The sequence below is a fragment of the Oryctolagus cuniculus genome, chromosome 1 (assembly GCF_051225735.1).
Source record: "Oryctolagus cuniculus isolate XC-2025 breed Fujian yellow rabbit chromosome 1, ASM5122573v1, whole genome shotgun sequence".
In the NCBI taxonomy this organism is placed as follows: Eukaryota; Metazoa; Chordata; class Mammalia; order Lagomorpha; family Leporidae; genus Oryctolagus; species Oryctolagus cuniculus.
The window spans coordinates 66,362,246-66,384,770 of record NC_142867.1 but is presented as its reverse complement, the minus strand read 5'-3'; the positions used below and the strand labels follow the sequence as shown (position 1 = coordinate 66,384,770).

At 57.3% G+C, this 22,525-nt stretch overlaps 1 protein-coding gene across 3 annotated transcripts in view; it reads right to left on the bottom strand.

Annotated features, from left to right (window-relative positions):
- Window positions 1–3,720: 3,720 nt before the first annotated feature.
- The window catches only part of SLCO2B1 (solute carrier organic anion transporter family member 2B1), a 48,600-nt gene continuing 29,795 nt past the window's right edge, over window positions 3,721–22,525 (bottom strand). For all 3 annotated transcript variants that reach the window (XM_008263935.5, XM_089331000.1, XM_089331003.1), the window contains 7 exons: window positions 19,433–19,535; window positions 13,777–14,134; window positions 11,009–11,174; window positions 7,682–7,851; window positions 6,482–6,546; window positions 6,095–6,215; window positions 3,721–5,227 (listed from right to left, as the gene is read on the bottom strand). In XM_008263935.5, the coding sequence (XP_008262157.4) occupies window positions 5,035–5,227; window positions 6,095–6,215; window positions 6,482–6,546; window positions 7,682–7,851; window positions 11,009–11,174; window positions 13,777–14,134; window positions 19,433–19,535 (1,176 nt within the window). In that variant the 3' untranslated portion in view covers window positions 3,721–5,034. The remainder of the gene's footprint in view (window positions 5,228–6,094; window positions 6,216–6,481; window positions 6,547–7,681; window positions 7,852–11,008; window positions 11,175–13,776; window positions 14,135–19,432; window positions 19,536–22,525) is intronic.

The following is a 22,525-nucleotide window of genomic DNA, read 5'->3' as shown; positions in this document are numbered from 1 at the left end:
AGTGGTTGAGTGAGTGAGTGAATGAATGAATGAAAGTTGAATGAACCCATCCTGAACCTCCGCTTCCTGGAGAGCCTCAGAACTTCTGTTTCCCAGGGCTAGCCCATTTTATAGCCAAAAGGGAAGCAGAAGGAAGGGACTGCTCTGGAAGAGAGAAAGAAAATCAATAAAAATGTAAATCTGGTGGAGCAAAGCTGTCCCAGGCTGGCTGTGGGGAGAGATAAGGCTGGGCCAGCTGAGCCCTGGCTGACAGCGGAGGAGAGATTAGGGACAAGCGGAGCTGGGGCCGGGGCAGGGCCAGGGGTGGGCCTCCTCCCCCAGCCTGCGCCTCTCCCCTGGCCCGCTTCAGTGCTCATCCCCGGCTCTCTCGGGGACGGACAGGAAGGAAACTTACCAGTCTCACCCAGCAGGTGCAGCCATGGATGAGCACGTTATTCATGTGTCTCTACCAGTTCCTGGAAGCAGAGACCAGTCCAATCTACCGCCCTTTACTGGCAAATAAATGGGTGCAGAGATGTTACATCATTCGTTCAGGGTCACCCTGAGAAAAAGTGGCAGAGTCAGGATTTGAACCCAGATCTGACGATATCTGCAGCTCCAACCTTTTCACTCCACTTAGGGGTTCTGCTGGGACCCTGGACTCAGAGGAGGTCTACACCTGGGCTTCAGCAGGTCCTCAGCCTCTGAACTCGGAGTCACAAGTGTGTTTTTGTGCTTTTTGTTTTGCTTTGTTTTTGTTTTAGTAGTGAGTCTGTGTCAGGTTCCCCAAGGTGACTGTCGCCTGCCCCCATTGCCTATCCCCCAGAGTGGAGCTGCCTCCCTAGAGGTGGCGGCCTTTGAGCTGGACCTGGAACTCTCAGTAGGACTTCATGAAGTGGGGCTGGAGAGACCACAGTGGGGTGGGCACGAGGAAGGCAGTGTGGGCAGAGGGAACAGCAGGTTCGGGGAGAGGACGCAACGCCTCCAGGCAGCGGTGAGTGCCCATGGGCTCTGGCTCTTGTCGCCAGCGTGCCATTCATGGTTCCTTGCCCCCAGCTGCTGAGGCAAAAGGGACTCGGGGCCAGCAGGCGGTGTCCGTTCCGGCCCTCGTTCTGCCCTCCACTCTGCTGGAACTTGCTACTATTGCTGTTAGAAGAACCTAGCGGGGAGACTGGGATGTCGTCTCCTCCCACCCCCCAGGGACAGGCTGGGAAGGAGAGCTCACAGATGCAAATACTTGTTGTGACTTCATGACCAGGGACAATGTGAGGGGAGGGGCCACTTCCAGCCCCCCTCCACCCCGCTCCTCCCCTTAGTTCTCTGCTCAGTCCATGGTTGGTATCTCTTTGAGGACTCCTGGGCACCCCCACTCGACCACTCCCAAGTCCTCGTCTTCTTCAGATCTCAGAGGCAGCCTCTCCGCGGAGCCAGTGCTGCCGGAGGAGCCGCGCCTCCCCGGCACGCAGTGCGTTTGGTTGTGCTTTGATAACGTTTGCAGAGGGAAGGCACCTTAACCACAACCGCGATCGCTGTTTCCACCCCCGCTTTCCCTGGGTCACAATTTTCCTTTCTCTGAGGCCTGGGAACTGGCTAAGGGAGTCTAGTTGGAAAAAGATTTAGTTCGGATTCATTAGGATGTACGTATGTGGTTTTCCATGATCTGTGTGCCTAGATAATGACTGCCAGCCACCCCTGTGTAGAGCTGGCTTTCAGGAATATTCCTACCCACTGTCCACTCAGCACTGTCTCATTAAGGTGCCACGTGCAAAGGTCACGTGGGGATCTGAGTGTTTTATGCCACCTGACTCCAGAAGTACATTGTCCCTGATACCCTGGGGAGCGGATTCCAGGAGCCCCAGTGGATACTAGGAATTGTGGGCCTCGAGTGCCTAACATCTACTGGTACAGGATTTGCAGAGAACCTGCACCCGTGCTCCTGTGTGCTAACTCAACCCTAGATGGCCGTCGATGCCCACTTTTATGTACAAGCAATGTAAATAATTGTTGCATTGTCTAGGGAATAATAACAAGAAAAAGATTCTGCATGTATTCAGCACAGATGCATGTTTTGAAAAATTTATTTCCGGGCCAGCGCCAGGGCTCACTAGGCTAATCCTCCGCCTGCGGCACCGGCACCCTGGATTCTAGTCCTGGTTGCTCCTCTTCCAGTCCAGCTCTCTGCTGTGGCCTGGGAGGGCAGTGGAGGATGGCCCAAGTGCTTGGGCCCTGCACTCGCATGAGAGACCGGGAGGAAGCACCTGGCTCCTGGCTTTGGATAGGCGCAGCGCCAGCCACAGCGGCCATTAGGGGAGTGAACCAACAGAAGGAAGGCCTTTCTCTCTGTCTCTCTCTCTCACTGTCTATAACTCTACCTGTCAAATAAAAAAAAATTAAAAAAAGAAAAATTTATTTTCGGGGCCAGCATTGTGGCACAGAGGGTTAAAGCTGCCACTTGCGATGCTGGCATCCCATACGAGTGCTGGTGCTGGTTTCAGCTGCCCCCTTTCTGATCCAGCTCCCTCCTAACGTGCTGGGGAAAGCAGCAGCAGAGGGCCAACTGCTTGAGTCCCTGCCACCCACGTGGAGACCCAGATGGAGTTCCAGGCTCCTAGCTGAGGCCTGGCCCAGCCCCAGTCATGGTGGCCATTTGGGGAGTGAACCAGAGGATGGAAGATCTCTTTCTCGCTCTGTTTCTCCCTCACTCTGTTACTCCATCTTTCAAATCAATCAAGAACTGTTTAAAAAATTATACATGTAGATATTTTTCCATCCGTGGTTGGCTGAATCCAGGGCAGTGGAACATGGAGCGGGTGGAGGAGCAGCAGCAGAGAGAGGGTTTGCAGAGTGCATGGCCACAGGCTGGCCTGGGAGGAAGGACCTGCGGGCGGGGAATGTATTTGGGGAGTGTGCAAGGCAGTTTCAGGTACAAACACTGTGCTATTGTTCCGGAATGTGTGATGAATTTGGTTCCTTTTCTCACTAACTTTGTAGTCATCATTTTATATTCTTTTTCCGCAAGAGGGTTCCTGAGCTCGTGTAAGCTCCAGTTCCTGTCAGAGCCGGCTCCAGCCCTGGCCCCACCGTTTATTTGCCGTGTGATCTTGGACAGTTCCCTTACCTTCTGGACCTGGTTTCTTCTGTGAACTGCCAACGGCAGTTCGGGCAGGTGAGTGCGCAGAGGCCCTAGCCACCCGAGTCCGTTTTGGAAACAATCGCTAGGGGAAGTAACCCAGTCAAACAACAATTACAGCAGGATATGAAGACAGGCAAGGATGTCATCCACCGGAAACGATGGCGAGCAGCGAGCCCAGGAAAACCTGAATCTCAGTAACTGGAAGTAATGTGCTTGCTGCCGACCTCTAACGCAGTTTGTAAGAGGATTTTTCTAACAGACGAGACATTACAAGGCCAGCGTTGTGGTGCCACCTGCAATGCTGGCATCCTATATGGGCACCATTGGAGCCGCAGCTGCTCCACTTCCCATCCAGCTCCCTTCTAACAGCGGAAGATGGCCCAAGTACTTGGGCTCTTGCCACCCAGGTGGGAAACCCAGATGAAGTTCCAGGCTCCTGGTTTTGGCCTGGCCCAGCCCTGGCTGTCGGAGCCATTTGGGGAGTGAACCAGCATATGAAAGACCCCAGCCCCTCCCCTCTCTCTCTCTCTTTCTCTGTCTCATCCCACTAACTCTTTCAAATAAATAAATACATCTTTAAAAAACAATAGAAGAGACATTATACAGGATGAAATTTTAGCACAAGCTGTATCCACAATTCCAGATTACTTCTGCAGATCCTGGGAAACAGGAGGGAAGGAGAAGGAATCAGACAGACTGGAAGCCTCTTCTTCTTGGAGGAGACTTTGACGTTCTTGGCATGGCTGAACTGACGCTGGGACATTTGCTAAACAGCGGCAAGCAGTGACCAGGATGAAAAGGAAGGAGAACCTCTGCGCCTCCTCCTGTTCTTTCACGGGGGGAAGCCTCAAAGTCATGGTGCTGTGGCTGCTCCAAGGGCAAAGCCACGTATGCTCCAGAGCTGGGCACACGGGGCCAGCGGGGCTGCTGCTGGGGGCTCCGTCTGCTGCCGCCCAAGTCCCAAGCCCCAAGCCCCAGCCAGATGAGTTATGTGGACAGACTGGGCTGAGAGCAGGAAACGCTCTCCTATTCTCAGACAGAAGACTGGCCAGCAAGCAAGACAGGGCCTGCTGCAGGAGGGGACTGGCCGGTTCTCACCCAAGCGTGCGCAGGGTCACTCGTCACGCAAAGCTGGGCTTTCCCGCTCCCACGTTACAGGCCCTGGCGTCATGCAAACCCCGGGTGTCACAGAAGCGGACATTATCCATGGCACTGGATGACACAGACTCTATTAACAGGCATCTTGGTGACGTTGGTGGCCCCTGGCCACCTGTAAGACCTCGGCAATGTGCAAGGAGCGGTGCACGTGTGCTGTGTGTTTGGTATCTGAAGTTAGACAATATCCAAGGAAGGGCCCCAAACTGTGGCTTCCTGAGGGCAAGGCCCGGGACTTGCAGACCAGACTCCCTGGGCCCCACCCCCTGCCTCAGGCCTCCTGAGGGACCCCACCACTCCTGGAAGTCCTGAAGGTGAGGCCAGCTCCCTCTTGCCCGTGGGTCACCCCTCAGAGGCCAACTCAGGGCTCTGCCTCCAGGGGGCGCCAAACAGACACTTCTTGAAGGCTGCCAGGGGCCGGGGAGGTGACCACAGGGATGGTCACAGCTTTATGGGGTGGCAAGACCCTGGGCATGGGAAACATGAAGCGGCTGATGCTGGGAGTGGGGGCTCCAGGGGAGCGGTGGAGCTGGCTGGGGCCCGGCATGATGGGCCGGCTATGGACTGCCGAGGATGGGGTGGTGGCGGGGAGACCCTAGAACGACTCCCAGTAACTCCTTAGCACAGATGAGCAAACAACGGTCCTGAGAGGGCCAGTGGCTCGCCCGATATCACACAGCGATTTAGTGGTGCATCCGGAACAAGAACACAGGGCTGCGGACGCCCAGCCTCGGGCGAGGGGCCCAGAGGACCAGCCCTGGCGTAGCTCACACTCTGGAATCCTCGCGCTTCCTCTCTGGCTCCGATACCAACAGTTTCTGCTGTAGACCAGGGCTGGACCCAGGCCCGGACACAGTGGCCGCAGCCCTCGCCTCTTTATCCTGCTGCCTCAGTATGGCCACGACTAAGGCAAAGCAGACCATGGTGCCTGTTTTGAAGAAGAACTGGAGGCCGATGAACCTGGGGGGAGAATGAGGAGCCCTTGAACTCCAGAGCCCCCAGTCCAGGGCATGCACGTCCTTGGGCTGGGGCAGGGTGCAGGCAGTTAGAGGCATCGAGGCCTTGGGGACACATTGAGCTCTGCGGGGGCCTTTCCCTGGCAGGAGGACAAGCTCTGCAGAGGGAGCCCTGGGCGGAGGCAGCAGCCTGGGCGTCGGCCTACACTGTGACTGCTCTGTGCCTGGGGCTGGCCCTGCCTCTAAGGGGCTGGACAAGGCGGGACTGCCCCACTGGCCGCGAGGAAAGAAGGGTTCCCTCTGCCCAGCTGAAGCCATCAAGGTCTTTGCTGGAACTTTCCTCCTCTAGGAAGTCCCCCTAGATAGTCCCAGCCTGCAGGAACTCTGCCCTCCTCTCTGGAAGAGACCAGCTTCCCGCCCTGGCCGTGCGGTGCCAACAAGTCCTCCCCATGTTCAACCCAGGCCACAGGCTCTGCACCTTCAAGGTCTTTGGAGCTCCCCACTGTACAGATAGGAAGACTGAGTCCCAGAAAGGGTGAGTCCTCTGATGAGGGAGACAGAGTTGGGCCTGGAACCCAGGCCTCCTGTGCCCTGGTCAGGGCTTTTTCCCCAGCCTCCTACCCTGAGTCTCTCACAGCAGGGCTGCTTGCCTGAATGGACTCTGTGGTCGGACAGGACTCTGTGAGCTGCGTGGCTGCAGGCTGCTCGCCGGCCCCTCACTTCCCTCGCCCGTGAAGGGGGAGGCAGGGCCGCTGAGCTCAGCACTGGTTGTAGCACCTGTCACCCAGCAAGTGGACTTCAGCGGACCTCCCCGTGGTGGTGTCCTGCTGGGGGCACTGAAGGCATTGCTGGCACAATGCCAGCGTCTCACCGGGTCCGGAGCAGGTCGTGGTCGTAGTAGCGGCAGACAGCTTGGCGCCCGCAGCTCAGGGCCCAGTGCACACACGTGGTGTCGATGGCACTGCCGTGGATCACGGGGCTGGGCATCCAGGCTAGGAGAGGAGGGGTTCAGGGGATGATGGTGGTCTGGCCTTCCCCTGCCACCGCTCCCCCTTCCCTGGCACATAAGCCCACCAGGCGCTGGGGCTGTGGGGGCCCCTCAGCCCAGGAGTCTTTGGCCCTCAAGCCCACCGGTCACCCTGTGCCTGAGGGGGTCTCCCAGCAGTCTCTGGCTCCTTCTGCTTGCACAGGGTACCTGGGAGGGGTCTGGATCTACCCACCACCCCACCCCACCGAAGAGTCCAAGCAGGGAACTTACCCAAAACTCTAAGCAGCATGAACTGGATCCCCACAGCCAAAGCCTTGTCTTCTTTCTTCACTCCCCTAATAAGCAGGGAGGTAGGGATAGGAGCATGGTGAGGGCTCCAGCCCCCATCGGGACTCCAAACATGCCCTTGCTTCCCCCTACTTCCCGCCCCCCACCCCCGCCAAGGTCTAGCCTGACTAGGGGTGTGGTAGGCCCTACACCCCATCTCCCTTCACCCTGCAGGGACTGGTCTCCGTGTACCAGGACTCCCCCCACCCCCACCCCGCTGACCATCAGCACTCTGTTCTGGCCACAGACACTGGCCCTCTTCCCCCACCTGACTCCCACCTTCCTGCCATGCTTGGCAACACCTGGAGCTGGAACAGCCCGATGCGCCTCCGGCTTCCCCAAGCTCAGTAATTCCACAGCTTGGGATGCAGTGGCAGTCACTGGCATCTCCTAACTCACACCGGGGGTTGGCATTTATGGGTGCTTGCTCCGGGCTTAGTAGTCCCATCCTGCACCCCCTGGCAACCCCTGTGAGGCAGGTGTCTCATTCACCCCATTTTACATTTAAGGAAATGGACAGGTTAAGGGGCTTGGCCAAGACCCCACAGCTGACTCCTGTGTAAGCCAGGACCTCGGCGGCCTGCCGGGACACCTGAGCCCCTACTTTGTCCCCCCGCCAGCCTGTCCTACAGAGCTGTATGTCTCCAATGTATGCAAGGCCCCCTCCAGTGGACGCAATAATCCCAGCGCATGAAACCCTGGAATTCTCTTGCCCTGGGCCCCCTTCTCCCAGCCGCCACCTCAGGGCACCCTGGCTTTGGATTCAGGTGACAATTTGTCAGGCCCATCACATACTCTCAGGACAAAAGCCAGAAAGATCTTAACTCAAAAAGCAGTGCTCGGCTTGGGCTGGGTCCACAGGAACTCCTGTGGCCTGGGCGGCATGCAGAACCACAGGCTCTATGCTACCCAGCACTTGCCCTGGGACTGGGGCCAGCTCCTGCGCTTCTTGGAGCCTCAGTTTTCTGATCTGCGAGATGGGCAGAAAGATCTCCCTTTGGGAGGTTGCGTGGGGATGAAGACAGAACAGGGAGGGGCTGGTCTGTCGTGGTGCCCAGGACGCCCGCGTGGCCTCTTCCTTGACCTCCCCAGACTGCCTTGTGCCCCCGGCAGCCCACGGCCTCACCCTGCTCCTGCTTTCACCTTAGGATGAGCATGAAGGAAGGCGTGTGCGTGATGGAGAACGCTGCTGTGCCCGCGCTGACCAGGAGCATGAAGGGCAGCACCAGGTAGCTGCAGGCCGAGTCGCAGGAGCCCCCCAGCACAGGGCCGCCCCCCTCCACGCAGCTGCAGTTGGTGTAGAGAACCTGGGGCTGGGGGGGGGGGTAGGCGGGGAGAAAGCAGGGATTAGAGCACTCAGGAGCTGGTCAAGGCCTGAGACCAGAGAAGGCCTGAAGGCCCGAGAGCCACAGCCAGATGAGTCCAGGTGGCTGGAGGAGCCAGGCAGGTGCAGGTGCAGAGGCATAGGCTATCTGTGCTCAACCTGGGCTGAGGCGTGGAGGGGGAAGGAAGCGGAGAGCGAGTGAGCACAACTTTGCCAACACTACACACCAACCACAGGAGTGCACCCTGGGCTGGCCCTCGGCATGCTGGATGGCTGCCTGCGACTGCCCTCCCTCCACCCGGGGTTCCCCGAGAGTGGAATGACCTTTCCAGTGTCCTCAGGCCTGGCAGGAGTAAGGCCAAGCCAACAGGCCTGGGCTTTGCCTTTCTTCCCCATGGATCACAGCTTCCTGAGCAGTGTGTCCAAGTCACCTGGGGCCTCGGTAGGAGACAGGTGCTGAGGGATGGGTCACATCCGTACTCCGGGTGGCCATGTTGGCTGGGGGCAGCAGGATCCCTCTAGACCTCTCACCTCCCTTCTGGCAGCCAACAGAGACGCTTCCCATGTCACAGGGTCGGGAAGCCTTGGGGTCCATAACGGAAAGATTTTGAGCCCGGGGCAGATGAGACCCGAGGGTGCAAGGGAGCCTGTGGCAGCTGCTTGATGGCTGGACTGATGGGGGAGGCAAGGGGAAGGGGGGTGGCCGGACGACAGGGCTCTGATTTAGAGGTGGAGCCAGGGAGGGAGAGAACTTTGGGGTGGGGACTGATGCTCTCCCCGGTGCCCAGCCGGCTGATGTGCGTGCTCAGGGGCCCTGTCACCTGTAGGGGGCCTACTGAACATGCACTGCTGGCCACTGCAGGACCTTCAACTGCAGGCTGAGCAGCCACCGGGCTGGAGAGAAAACGAGGGACAGGAAGTGGAGCAATGCGCTGTGGCAGGGTTACTGGAAGAGAGGCCCTGGAGGGTCCTTTTCGCCAAGGCAGAAGGTGGCCGGATGGATGCAGAGGCTGGAGGCTCTCCTCTTGACATTCCCCCCAACCTTTCATTCCCGTCCCATGGCAGGGAGTTTGTTTCCTGAATGATTTCACTCTCCTCTCCTGCCCCAGGTCCCTGAGCTCAGTGGCCGGCCACCTCTCCCGATCCTACCTGCTTGCTCACTTGTTGAAAAATGCTTATGGGTGTTGGCTGGCGCCATGGCTCACTAGGCTAATCCTCCACCTGCGGTGCTGGCAGCCCAGGTTCTAGTTCCGGTTGGGGCACCGGATTCTGTCCCGGTTGCCCCTCTTCCAGTCCAGCTCTCTGCTGTGGCCCAGGAGTGCAGTGGAGGATGGCCCAAGTACTTGGGCCTTGCACCCACATGGGAGACCAGAAGGAAGCACCTGGCTCCTGGCTTTGGATCAGCGCAGTGCGCTGGCTGTAGCAGCCATTTGGGGGGTGAACCAATGGAAAAAGGAGACCTTTCTCTCTGTCTCTTTCTCTCTCACTGTCTAACTCTGCCTGTCAAAAAAAAAAAATGCTTATAGGGACAGGCGTTTGGCACAGTGGGTTAAGTCACCACTGGGGATGCCCACAGCCCACGAGGGAGTGCCTAGTTTGAGTCTGTCTCTGCTTCTGATCCAGCTGCCTGCTAACGTGCACCCCAGGAGGCAGCAGGTGATGCTCAAGTACTGGGGTTCCTGCCACCCATGTGGGGGACCCAGATCAAGTTCATGGCTTTAGGCTTCAGCCTGTCCCATCATTAGCTGTTGAAGGCAACTGGGGAGTGACCCAGCAGATGGAAGATCTCTCACTGTCTGCCTTTCAAATAAAGTGAAAATAAGTAACAAGCATAAAGACTGTCACTGAGTGCACCCGCACCGGGCCCAGAGTGACCCATCCCAAGCCTGGCTGCTCACAGTCTGCCTGGGGATGCAGACTCCTTAAGAGACAACTTCAGGCCGGTGTGACCGTCCCTGAGTGGCCTGGTCCCAGCTGCACCCTCCTCCAGACGCTACCTCCAAACTCAGACTTCTGTGGCTGGTCCTAACTGAAGGCCAGGCTGGGAGGCAAGAGCCTTGGGTTCCAGACCCAGCTCTGGTCTGAGACTCTGGTGCCCTCCAGGCCTCCACTTCCTACCCATACTATGGGCATAGCACAGGGATACGTTAAAATGCTTGTGGAAAAATGGAATTAAAAGATCTGTTGATTTTGGTGCAAAAATTCTGAAACGCATGCATAGCTTTTCATAATGGGCATGCCCCAGCGAACTATTTGAAGACCCCTTTTGTGCATGTGGGAGTATTACTGAGTCTTAAAGTTTCCTGGGTGCCAGGCTAAGCACTTTTCATGGATTGTGTTCCAGGGCCCTTCATTCACACTTCAGTGAATTCTTCCTGGTAAGGCACTTAGCACAGTGCCTGCTCTGCAGTAGGCGGCAATGACATCACTCTGGTTTTCCAAACCAGGAAACTGGGGCCCAGGTCCAACAATTTGCCTAGGGTGACAGGGTCCTAACAGGCAGGACAGGGATTTGAGCTGGGCTGTGCCCAGGGACCCATAGGCACAAGAGTACATGGCCTTGTTGGCAGCCTGGCCCCCTGCCAGGACCTGGGGCCTCTGGGAGGGCTCTCAGGGAGATGAACTACATGAGGACAGCGGTGTAAGGAGGCTCAAGGCTGGGACTGTGAAGATCCCAGGTGCGAAGGTTTACCCAGCCCAGGCTGTGCCTGGCTGGTTCTCAAGGCCTGTCAGCAGCTGGCGGGGCAGGGCCTCTCCCTGAGGAGGCTCTCGGGCTGTGGCCCTGATGCTTGGCATGATGGAGACTCTGAAGGAGGGAGATGTTGTCATGACAGGCAGCCTGGCACTGGCCCTCTACACACAGTCTTGTGGGTACTTGCAGGAGCCACCCCTCTGGCCTCTCAGATTCCCTGAAATTCCTCTGAGTCATTTCCTTTTCTCCCCTGCCCAGATGGCCAGGGCCTGGAGCTGGCTTGCTTCGGAGCCCTGGACCCAAGCTGGCAGGGAAAGCCTATGCAGAGAGTAACGTCCTACATCTGCTAACAGGAGAGACCCATGGAGAGGGAACAAGCAGAGGGGTTCAGCGCGTTGGGCCCACAAGGGAAGACAGAGCCCCTGGCAGAGGTTGCTCCAGGGCCCAGACTCACCTGGCTTTTGTCCGTGGCCTCCTGGACCACTTGGCTCGTGCAGCCCGCGTGACAAGGCGTGATGTACTCCACGTGGGTGCTGGGGTCACACACAGGGTTAAAGCCATCTGCTGGACACGAACAGGCCTCCATGCAGCTGGGAAACAGGCCCGGCTCCGGCTGCATGCTGGAGAGAGACAAGGCCAGGCTCCTGAGGTTTGGCCCGGCTCTCCTGCTGCCCAGGCCTCAAGCAGGGGCCTTTGTAGCGCTGGGCCCATGACCCAGCATGGAGAGCCGCACACAGAGGTGTTCCACCACCCGGGCTGCCCCAGATGGGGCAGTGGGGAGCCCCTTGCCATAGAGGGATGTGAGCAGGGAGGTGGGCCAATGGGGGAAGTGGGTACTGGGCTGGACGAGAGGCCTCCAAGCCCCCTTTCAGCTCCCAGATCCTCGGGTCTTGGAGCTTCTTCGGCAGAGATCCCTGTTCCGCAGCGACCCTTCGAGGAGGAACCCAGATGTGCTCCTTCCAGAACTCAGTGCCAGAGGTGGACTGCGTGGGTCTTCAGGAGCTGGGGTTTGCCTCCTTTGCGTGTGGAGCCCAATCAGGACACCTGACCAGCTGTAGCAACTCCAACCTGTTCCTGCCTCTCTCTGGGCCTCAGCTTCTCTGTCCGCTGGGCGAAGGGCCCTTCCTCCCTGTCACCACCCTGCTCCGCGTGTCCACTCCCACCTGCCTCCCTCCCGAGCATCTGCTCCAGCTAGCCCGGGCAAGGTGGGGGTGGGGACAGGGAAGGAGGTCAGAGAGAGGCTCAGTTTGAGGGAGAGGCAGAGTTGGCTCTGGTTTCATGCTGGGAGGGAGTACAGCAAGCAAGTACTAGACGACAGGGGTCCGGAGAGGCTGGTGCCCAGCGCAGGGCAACACAGGGGTCAGTGGCCAGGCTGGGCAGAGGGAGGCTGGAGGGCCCCCTCTCGGGTTGGGGGAGTGTGTGGGGCTGAGGCCCCGGTGGATCGGCGGGCCTGGCAAGCTTGGTGACATATCAGTTCCATAGAGCAGGGGTTAGTGGGTCTGGGGAGGCTGGGAGCAGGGCAGCTGTTGAGAGGACTGGTCGCTGGGGTGGGGGTGGGGCGTGGGGCAGAGGTGAGCTCCAACCCCTTCCTGAGATGTGGGTGCTCCATCTGTGTGGGAGAAAGATCATCACTTGGCACTGTCTCCTCTCCCACCCCATGGTCTTGGCACGTCTCCCCTGCAGGGGGCTGGGGAAGCAGGCTGGCACTGTCTGAGCTGAGGGCCATCGGGAGCATGCTCAGGTGCTCGGCCCAGGAGGAAGCCTTGCCCAGAGCCCTCTGCCAGCAGTGGGAAGGCCGATCGGGTGAGATGTGTGTGGGTTCTCCCTCGGCCCCTCCTCTCTCAAGACCACCTGGAGCAGGCAGCTTCTGTGGGGAGAGTCCTGGCTCCAGGCTCTGCGCTGTCCCAGCTGGGTGGGTGACTTCCCCTCTCTGATTCTCAGTATACTCAGCTGTGAAGTGGGCCCACGACAGAGATCCCATGGAATTCAATGGGATGTCAAACAAGAACTGCTCTGTTTCTGGCCGCATGGGTAATGTCAGCTCGGCAGGAACGTGAGGAACCTCCTCAGCTTGCTCAGTTGGTCTCAAAAGGCTTTGCTGATGAATTAGAACCCTGAGCCTAATGCATAAATTGCAAAAACATGGCTGCGAACACAGGTGTGGTGAGACAGCAACGCCAAGGAGTGTGGAGAGGGGAGAGATGGGGCGTGGGGAATGAACTGTTTTCTATTTACTTTTAAAAAATTGTGGTAAAAATACCTATTTACTTTTTACTCTAAAAGTCACTAATTATCAGGCGAAGGGCTTCCCGAGGCACAGGGCACTGTATCCAGAAGGCCCCGTTCCAGAAAGCAGAGCTGCCCCCCTGCTTAGGAAAAGGAGAGGGGACAGGGGAGGGGGAGATGGGGAGAGGCGGTGAGAGGGGAATTTCGGACATGCGGGCGGGGAGCTAGGCCTTCCCTGGCCCTGAACAGAGGCTGGTGCCCAGCGCAGGGCCACACAGGGGACAGTGGCCAGCCACACAGATGGAGCCCCAGGTAGGAAAGCACGCACCTGGGCAGAGGAAGAGAGGCCCAGGAAGAGGTGGCACAGAGCAAGTCGGGGAACTCTGGCAGGATGCTGGGCTAACTTGGCCTGCAGCAGCGTCCAGGACAGGAGCCATTCTGGTGGGGAGCAACTCCCAACACCTGCTCCTGGAAGGCTCTCAGGGGGAAGCGCCTGTGTGTGAGGGACGGTGTGGTAGGGGAGGTGACAGGCTCCAGGGACCTCCCTGCAGGAGGGAGGAGCCAGGGGCTTGCCTCATGGGTGTGGACAACGAATTCTGGAACATCTGGGCCAAGGAACGGCGGACTTTCAGCTCGCAGGTTCTAAGAACCAGGCACCTGCGAGGTGTCCAGTGCCTGAGCCCCAAATGCAGCCTCCTGACAGGGCCATCCAGCACCTCCCCCACTCCTCCCACCCCAGCTCCGGGTGCTGTAGAGCCTGCTTCCTCCTAGGCACCCTTCCTCTGGCAGGGGCTCCCCTGCCCTGAGGCCTCAGCCATGCCTCCGCTGGGCCTACAGGCTGGGCTGCTTTGCCCTGGTTCAGCCTCCATCCCCCCACCCCCTAGGGATGAGACTGCCTTGCCCAGAGGGCCTGAACCTTACTGAAGAGGCTCTACCTAGCCTCCCCTAAAGCCGCCCGGTCCTGGCCCCACCCACCCCGCGCATGCGCACACTCACGCGGGCCTCTGGGCAATGCCTTCGATCCGGTGGGCGGAGCAGCCGGTGAAGAAGAGGGGCGTGGTGAGCAGCAGGCCCAGCAGTGCCCCCAGCAGGCAAAGGATGCCGCAGCGCAGCGGGCCCATGTGGAGGCGCTTGATCAGCACACCCCCCACCACGATGCCCAGGATGGCCGAGGGGATGGTGAGGGAGCCGATGAGCAGGTTGGCATAGGACGCTGTGATGGAAAACTGGCGCTCCAGGAACTTGGGCAGGAAAGTGGCCATGCCCGCCGCCATGCACGACATGCACACCTGGGACAGGACCACCAGCAGGAAGATGGGGTGGCGCAGGGTCCGCAGCAGCACCCTGGGGAAGACTGTTGGGGCGAGTAGGGAGCAGTCAGCGCAGGCCCAGCTTGCTCTGTTCAGTTCCAGCTGTCCCACTCCTTTGCCTTCCACTTCCTTCTATTGCTTTCAGCTCTTCCCCATTACATTTCCCTCCTTTCTCCTTCATTCTATTCCATTTTTAAACTTCTGTTTCATTCCATTGCGTTAGATGGCCATTTATCCGCTGTGTATATCTCCATTCAATCTATCTGATTCCATAGAGAGGTATTTAAAAAAGTTTGCGGAAAATGGAATTAAAAGATAAAACTGATTTTGGTGCAAAAGATTTTGAACTCCAGGCCGGCGCCGCGGCTCACTAGGCTAATCCTCCGCCTAGCGGCGCCGGCACACCGGGTTCTAGTCCCGGTCGGGGCGCCGGATTCTGTCCCGGTTGCCCCTCTTCCAGGCCAGCCCTCTGCTGTGGCCAGGGAGTGCAGTGGAGGATGGCCCAGGTGCTTGGGCCCTGCACCCCATGGGAGACCAGGAAAAGCACCTGGCTCCTGGCTCCTGCCATCGGATCAGCGCGGTGCGCCGGCTGCAGCGCGCCGGCCGTGGCAGCCATTGGAGGGTGAACCAACGGCAAAGGAAGACCTTTCTCTCTGTCTCTCTCTCTCACTGTCCACTCTGCCTGTCAAAAACAAAAACAAAAACAAAAACAAAAACAAAAACAAAAAACACAAGATTTTGAACTCCATGTATGCGAACGGTTTTTAAAGTTCATGGACCGGGTTCTAGTCCCGGTCAGGGCGCCGGATTCTTTCCTGGTTGCCCCTCTTCCAGGCCAGCTCTCTGCTGTGGCCAGGGAGTGCAGTGGAGGATGGCCCAAGTGCTTGGGCCCTGCACCCCATGGGAGACCAGGAGAAGTACCTGGCTCCTGCCATCAGATCAGCAGGGTGTGCCAGCCGCAGCGCGCCGGTCTTCCTTTGCTGTTGGTTCTCCCTCCAATAGCCGCTGTGGCCAGCGCGCTGCGGCCAGCGCACCGTGCTGATCCAAAGCCAGGAGCCAGGTGCTTCTCCTGGTCTCCCATGCGGGTGCAGGGCCCAAGCACCTGGGCCATCCTCCACTGCACTCCCTGGCCACAGCAGAGAGCTGGCCTGGAAGAGGAGCAACTGGGACAGAATTCGGCGCCCCGACTGGGACTAGAACCCAGTGTGTCGGCGCCGCAAGGCGGAGGATTAGCCTAGTGAGCCGCAGCGCCGGCCAAATAAAACATTTTTATGTAAAGTATTTTGTACTTCCATTTTCACAAACTTGCTGAAGTCCCCTTGGTGTGATTCTATCCCATGCCAACACTTTGGCCGCCTTTCCTTCACCTACTTTTCCCCTTGGCCCTTTCCATCCTGTCCTCCCTGTGTCCCCGGCACAGGGCTGCCTCCCCTATGCTCGTCTGTGTCTCGCCATAGCACACCACCTGTCAGTCTACATAGTTGGTTCATTTAGCTATGCTATGGTCGCCTCGCCAGGACGTAAGCATCCTCCAGGAGAGGGGGGTTTGTCTGTTGTGTTAAATGCTAGACCTCCAGAGCCCGAGGCATCACAGGCACTCAGTAAATTCCTGTCAAACGAATGAAGGAATGAATGAGGGGGCATTCAGACCACTGTGTGATCCCATGTCAAGACACTGGGCAGAATCCAGGCCTCCAGGAATGAACTGAGCGGACTTGGCGCTGGGAGTCCTCCTGGAGGTAGGACACTGTGAAGGCCTAGAGACTGGCGACAGCTGGTGAGGAGGGGCGGGGTGGGGAGGGGGGAGGAGGAATTCTGACTAAGTACACAGCAGGGACCCAGGCAGGGAGGCAGGAAGAGAAGTGACTCTTGTGGCACCGGTGACCTCCCCAGCATCCTGCTAGCTCCTCTGAAGGTGCTTCAGCCTCACTGTTCTCAGTGCAAGTTGCCCCTCTGGGTGTCAGTCTCTTCTGGGTGAGGGAACAAGTGATGTCCAAGAGCGCTTTCTGTTCCGACATGTGTGCCCCTCTGTCCCCTACAATGAAGGAGCAAAAGCTACGCTTCTGCCTGCCGCTGGCCAGACTAAGTCAGATCAGGGGTGTTCGGCAGGAGAGCAGGAAAGAGGGAGAAGGCAAATCCCTGGCTGGGCTGGGCAGGGTAAGAGAGATGGCCATGGGGGTCTTCAGGGCCCTGCGGGAGGTCAGGGGATCTCTTTTCTTCCTGCTGCAGCAGGCCCAGGGCCTCAGTCTGTCATGGGAAGTGATCTCTGTGTGTCCTCAGAGCATGGCCAAGTCAGCTGGTTCCCTAGCTCCCTGGACCGGGCCAGGCACTATTTCTGTGGGAGCCAGAAAATAGACAAAATAGTCCAGACAGGACGGGTGGGGACTGGGGCTGTGGAATTCCCCCTCCTCCCGGCTCAGGCCTACTCCCTGTCACTAGTCCCTGGCCACACACCCAGTATACAAGGCCAGCATCAGAGTGGGGGGTGTGATGCTGGCCCTCATCCAGGTCACTGGACTCTCCCTCTCCCTCTCCATGAGCTGCCCCTGCCAAACCATCTGATGTCCCCAGGCAGGAGCTGTGGGGTTTTGCCCCGGCTTGGCCCACGGAGCTCCGGTGCCCTTACTGCACAGTGTCCCCAGAAAGGGTCAGGGATTTGTTCTAGTTGATCCAGAGAGGCTGGGGGATGGCCAGGAGCCCCCAAGGGTCTCCTGATGCCCGGGACAAGGGCCATTCCCCTTCTGTCTTCTCCCATTGCCCCTCCATGGCTAGGCATCTCTGACGGTTCTCACCCCCACCCCTGCACTCCCCACTTTGAGCCCATCCCCCCTCAGCATCTACAGCCAGTCTCCAGGAGAGATGGAAAATTCCTAGAGGGCAGGGCTCCTGCTCAGAGGCAGCTCTTCCTCTCTCCACAGGGCTGCCTTTAGCTCAGCAGTGCCTCCCCCATCAGACACTCCAGGGCCTCTTCCCCATGGGCTGGGGGTTTCACACAGCTCAGGTGTCCAGGTGTCCTCCGTCAGTTTGGGGTTATGTGGGGGGTCCCTCCCTTAACTCAAAGACATGTCTCCTCCATTAGACATGAACCTCCTCCAATTCAGGGACCATGTCTCCCCCATCAGCCAGGGGCCTTCGTGTCATTTCCTTGTTCCCCAAGAGTGTAAGGCTTCTTTAGCTAAAGGACCATGCTTCCAACTCCCTCTGCCTCTCTCATGGACCCAGATGGTCAAGGCCAGGCCCTAGGTCCGGCTGGTCCCTGTGGAATTCTGCAGAAGCCCAGAAGCCAGGCTGGCTTCCTGGCCACAGGGCCTGTGGCCAGCCGTGCCCCAGTCTCACGTAGAAGCTCAGACTGCCAGAGAACACCCAATTCTACGATCCAATTTCAGCACCCCGCCCCAGCCTTGCTCTGGGCAGAAGCCAACGCCATGATTAATAAGCTCTTCCATGGTGCAGTGTTCTGGGGCCTTCCAGCAGCTGCGGGTGACCTGAGGTTAGGGAGCTCCGGCCCTTGTAGGCCTAGCCCCAGGGAGCCCACGCCCTCCTTTCCCCCAGGATGCTGGGGAACGAGGAGCTAGCTCTCCTCAACAGGCAGACCTGATTCCTTCTTGCAAAACTCTCAGTAAGGAATTAGCAAGCCCTGTGGATTTCACTTCCTAAAGCAGGCAGCTCCACTCTCCATCCCAGGGCATGGTCAGAGCAATCACAGCAGGGTAGGAGCACGCATGGAAATAATTATATCTTATGTAAGTGCAGATCTTAAAAATAGTATGCAGAGCCTTTTCCCTTCCTCATTCTGATTGCTTCTCCTAACAGTCCTTGAGAGAGGCAGAGTAAGGATTACTGGTCCCATCCTGAGGAGGAAGCTGCTTAGAGAGGGGAAGTCACTCGACAAAACTGTGCACTGGTCAGCGTTAGAGGCGGGGCTCAAGTCTACGTCTCCTGACTAGCCAGCCAGCATGCTACAAGAGCCTGGCACACAGCAGGTGCTCAGTGTCCTTTGGGATGGGAATCTTCAGAAAGGACCACCTGGTCACAACACAGACCTGGTTACTGCCCGCGTTCAAGGTGTCAGGGTCAGAGCAGCGTGCGTCTTACTTAGCTCACCATCTATCCCTCACTGCACAGGTAACTGAGACCCAGATAGAAGCAGGGATCCAGAGCAAAAACTCAGGCCGGCCAGCGCCACGGCTCACTAGGCTAATCTTCTGCCTGTGGCGCCGGCACCCCAGGTTCTAGTCTCGGTTGGGGCGCCGGATTCTGTCCCGGTTGCTCCTCTTCCACTCCAGCTCTCTGCTGTGGCCCAGGAAGGCAGTGGAGGATGGCCCAAGTGCTTGGACCCTGCACCCACATGGGAGACAAGGAAGAAGCATCTGGCTCCTGGCTTTGGATCAGCATAGCACGCCGGCTGTAGTGGCCATTTGGGGGGTGAACCAACGGAAGGAAGACCTTTCTCTCTCTCTCTCTGTCTAACTCTGCCTATCAGAAAAAAAAAAAAAAAAAAAAATCAGGCCTCTGGATTTTAGCCCAGAGCTCCCTCCACCCATGCTTTTGCCTGGGGTTTTAACAAATATTTCCTGAGGCCTCCTGCTGTAGGCTCAGTGGTTGGTAGGAGGAGCCACCACTGGCTGTGACCTTCAGGAGCTCACTACTTGGAGGCTGGGCTGGCCTGGCCTGGATTTTAGCTGATAAAGAAACCCTGAGGGCTCTGAGGGCCTACCAGGGAGAGGGAAGCAGCCTTGCCGGGTCAAGAGCCCAACACACTGGAGCAAGGAGGGCTCTTGAGCTTGACCTAGAAGAGCAGGAAAGATTTTGATAGACAACAATAAAAAGTGGGGGCCTACGCAGAGAGGACCACATGAGCAAAGACTGGCAGGGAGCATGTGGTACTCATAAGGGCCAGAGTGTAGAAGATGAATCAAGAAAGGCAGGAAGGGACTGGCGCTGTGGTGCAGCAGGTAAAGCCACCGCCTGCAGTACTGGCATCCCATATGGGCGCCAGTTCAAGTCCTGGGCTGCTCCACTTCCGATCTAGCTCTCTGCTATGGCCTGGGAAAGCAGTAGAAGATGGCCCAAGTCCTTGGGTCCCTGCACCCACATGGGAGACCTGGAAGAAGCACCTGGCTCCTGGCTTCGGGTCAGCTCAGCTCTGGCCATTGCAGTCATTTGGGGAGTGAACCAGCAGACAGAAGACCTCTCTCTCTCTCTCTCTCTCTTCCTCTGCCTCTCTGTAACTCTGCCTTTTAAATAAATAAGTTAATGAATAAATAAAAGGCATGAAGGGGCTGGAGCCTCAGGGGTCCCTCTGGCCCCACCTTCCCATAACCTGGTGAGAGCTCACTTACCTTTGATGAACTGGATCACGGTGAGGTCTGTTGCAATCTGAGCTAAGCCATCTTGCTTCTTTTGAGACTCCCCCAGGCTCTGCTCAAGGGGGGAGTCCTCACCCTGGAGAGACACACAGCCACGGGCAGTCAGCTGGATGTCAGAGGTCCTGCTCAGAGATGGCCATGAGCCCAGCAGAGCTCTGGGAGAGGAGCGTCTGGGGTCTCTTACACTTCATCAGGAGCAATGGGGGCCTGCAGTGTTCCACTGATTCTTGGCCCCATGGATTTTCAACAAGTAGTTTTGAAAGGGTGAATGAAATTCCTGTGGTTAAACTTGTCATCATCACCACCCACATCCACATGGCCAATGGGTCATCACCTTGATTAATATAACAACCATCACTGATACTAACATGAACATTACCACCATAACCCCCATCATCATTACTGTTTCTGTCATCTTAAAAATCATCCCCATTCACAGCACCAACAGCTTCATGAATAAATGACCATTTATGATGATCATGACATGGCCACTGTCACGGCCACCCCCACCAGCACAGCCAGTACCATCATCACTGTCACGGAACCTTCAGGATCACCACCAACACCAGGACTGTCAGAATCATCTGCTTATTATCACTGTTCTCTATCACCAGCATCATCACTAACCTCACCACTGTCTTTACCAGTATCTGTGTCACCAACCTTGTCACCAACACCGACACCATCACCTCAACACTCACCAACAGCACTATCAACTCAACAGTCCTACCTGCATCACTGCCACTGTCTCAACAGCATCTCTAATACTGACATCATCATCACCATCATTGTTACTGGTGCCATCAGCATCACCTATATTTTTCTTCTTCTTCTTTTTTTTTTGACAGGCAGAGTGGACAGTGAGAGAGAGAGAGAGAGAGAAAGGTCTTCCTTTGCCGTTGGTTCACCCTCCAATGGCCGCCATGGCCGGCGCGCTGTGGCTGGCGCACCGCGCTGATCCAATGGCAGGAGCCAGGTGCTTCTCCTGGTCTCCCATGGGGTGCAGGGCCCAAGCACCTGGGCCATCCTCCACTGCACTCCTGGGCCACAGCAGAGAGCTGGCCTGGAAGAGGGGCAACCAGGACAGAATCCGGCGCCCCGACTGGGACTAGAACCCGGTGTGCCGGCGCTGCAAGGCGAAGGATTAGCCTAGTGAGCCACGGCGCTGGCCCATCACCTATACTATCACCACCATCCTCAGTGTCACTGTCACCATCGACAACATCTTTACCACTCTCACTGCTTCTGCCACTGCCACCATCAACATCACCAACACGATGGTGGCCAGTGATTATGTTAGGACTGTCACCACCTGGAGAGGCACCTGGGGCAAGAGCCGTCCGTGGGCTGTACCTACCAAAAGGTTGGGGTAGTTTGGGCCTGGAACCCTATCCTGTTCTCTGCTCTCTGGTGGGACAGGAAGGGAACTGGACTGGGCAGGGGGCCAGAAACAACAGCCCTCCTCCTCTTCCCTGTGAGGGTGCCCACGGAGGTGTCACCCCATCTGGGTGAGGATGGCCTACCTGCAAGTACTGAAGACTTTTATCCTGGGGAAGGGAAGACTTGGGGTGTGCTGGGGGGCACAGTGACCACCTTCTGATTGTTGGGAAAAAGGAAGGAAATCATGAGGAATTGTGGTTCATGTGCACGAAGCACTTAGGACATGCTGAGCACTGTTCTGATGACCAGCAGGTAACTCACTGAGCAGTTACAGCAACCTGCAGCAGCGGATACCACTGCAATGCCTTTGGTCCTAAGGACGGAGGAGACACAGCTGCTGAAGGGGCGGGGTGTTCCACCTGCATCCCTCCAATACAACACTGTGAGGCGTTTGTAGATGGGAACTGAGTCTTGGAGAGGTTGCTACTGACACAGGGTTTTTCTGATTCAAGTGACCAAAGGGGCTCTGATTCATGGCGGTTTTCCATGCAGCCCAGCTCTTCACAATCAGAAGCAACCAGTTCCATGGAGGAAGATCTAAGCCTGGGGTAAAGAGCTGTTGGCAAGAGGCTACCCTGGGAGGAAGTGAGTTCCCCGTGAAGGGTGGCGTGCAAGCAGAGGCTGGATGCTGGATGCCATGGGGGAGGGCAGGATGGGCTGTGGGGCTCACGTGCGCTTCCCTGGCTCTGCCACTCCTCTCCCTGCTTCTGTGAGGTCCCTAGGCCTCACCCTCTGGCTGGTGTCTGACACCTTCTCTTCCTGCTCTCATCTCAGGTTTTTTTTTTTTTTTTTTTTTTTTTTTTTTTTTTTTTTTTTTTTTTAAGGGAACCTCAGGAGGCAAACACAGTTTGGAACCTCCATTGCCCTCTCCACCTGGGGGTGCCTGGCTCCCAGTTCCCTCCACCTGGCTCCTTGGTGCTGGCTGTCCCAGCAGGACAATCTACTCAAATATTAATTCATGAGCTTGTTGCCCCGTGGGCTTTTCCCTTCTCTCCTTTATTCCAGCCGGGAGCTGGCCTGGGTTTCCTGTCCCCATGAGGCGCTGTGGCAGGGCAGAAAGCAGTAATCACTTTCAGGATTTTCCTCTGGCTCACTTCCAACGTTTGAGGACACTGAAAGGATTCTGTTGGGTGTTGGGAGTGGTGTGAGGAGACAGGGAGGCCTTGGCCTTAGAGGGTGACGGGGAGAGAATGCTGTCTTCCCCACAACTAAAAATTGGAAATGAGGCTGGGGCCAGGAGCAGGCAGTCTGTGGGTTCTGAAGCCGCGGGGAGACTGAGCTGAGGAAGCTGTGTACCTGGAGGGACAGCCCAGGCTGACAAGGGAGACTGGGCTGTCCCCTTCCCAGCCACACCAAGACCCTTCTGCTCCAAGCAGTTATTTACTTATGTATTTATTTTCCATTATTTTCAAAAATGTGCGGCCTTTTCTTCTTGTTTATTTTTTTTAAATATTTATTTGAAAGGCAGAGAGAAACTGAGAAATAGCTGAAGAAAGCTCTTCCATCCAACGGCCCACTCCCCAGATGCCTACAACAGCAGAGGATGGGCCAGGCCCAAGCCAGGAGCCTGGAACTACATTTGGTTCTCCCACGTGGGTGGCAGAGACTCAGGTAGTTGACCTATCA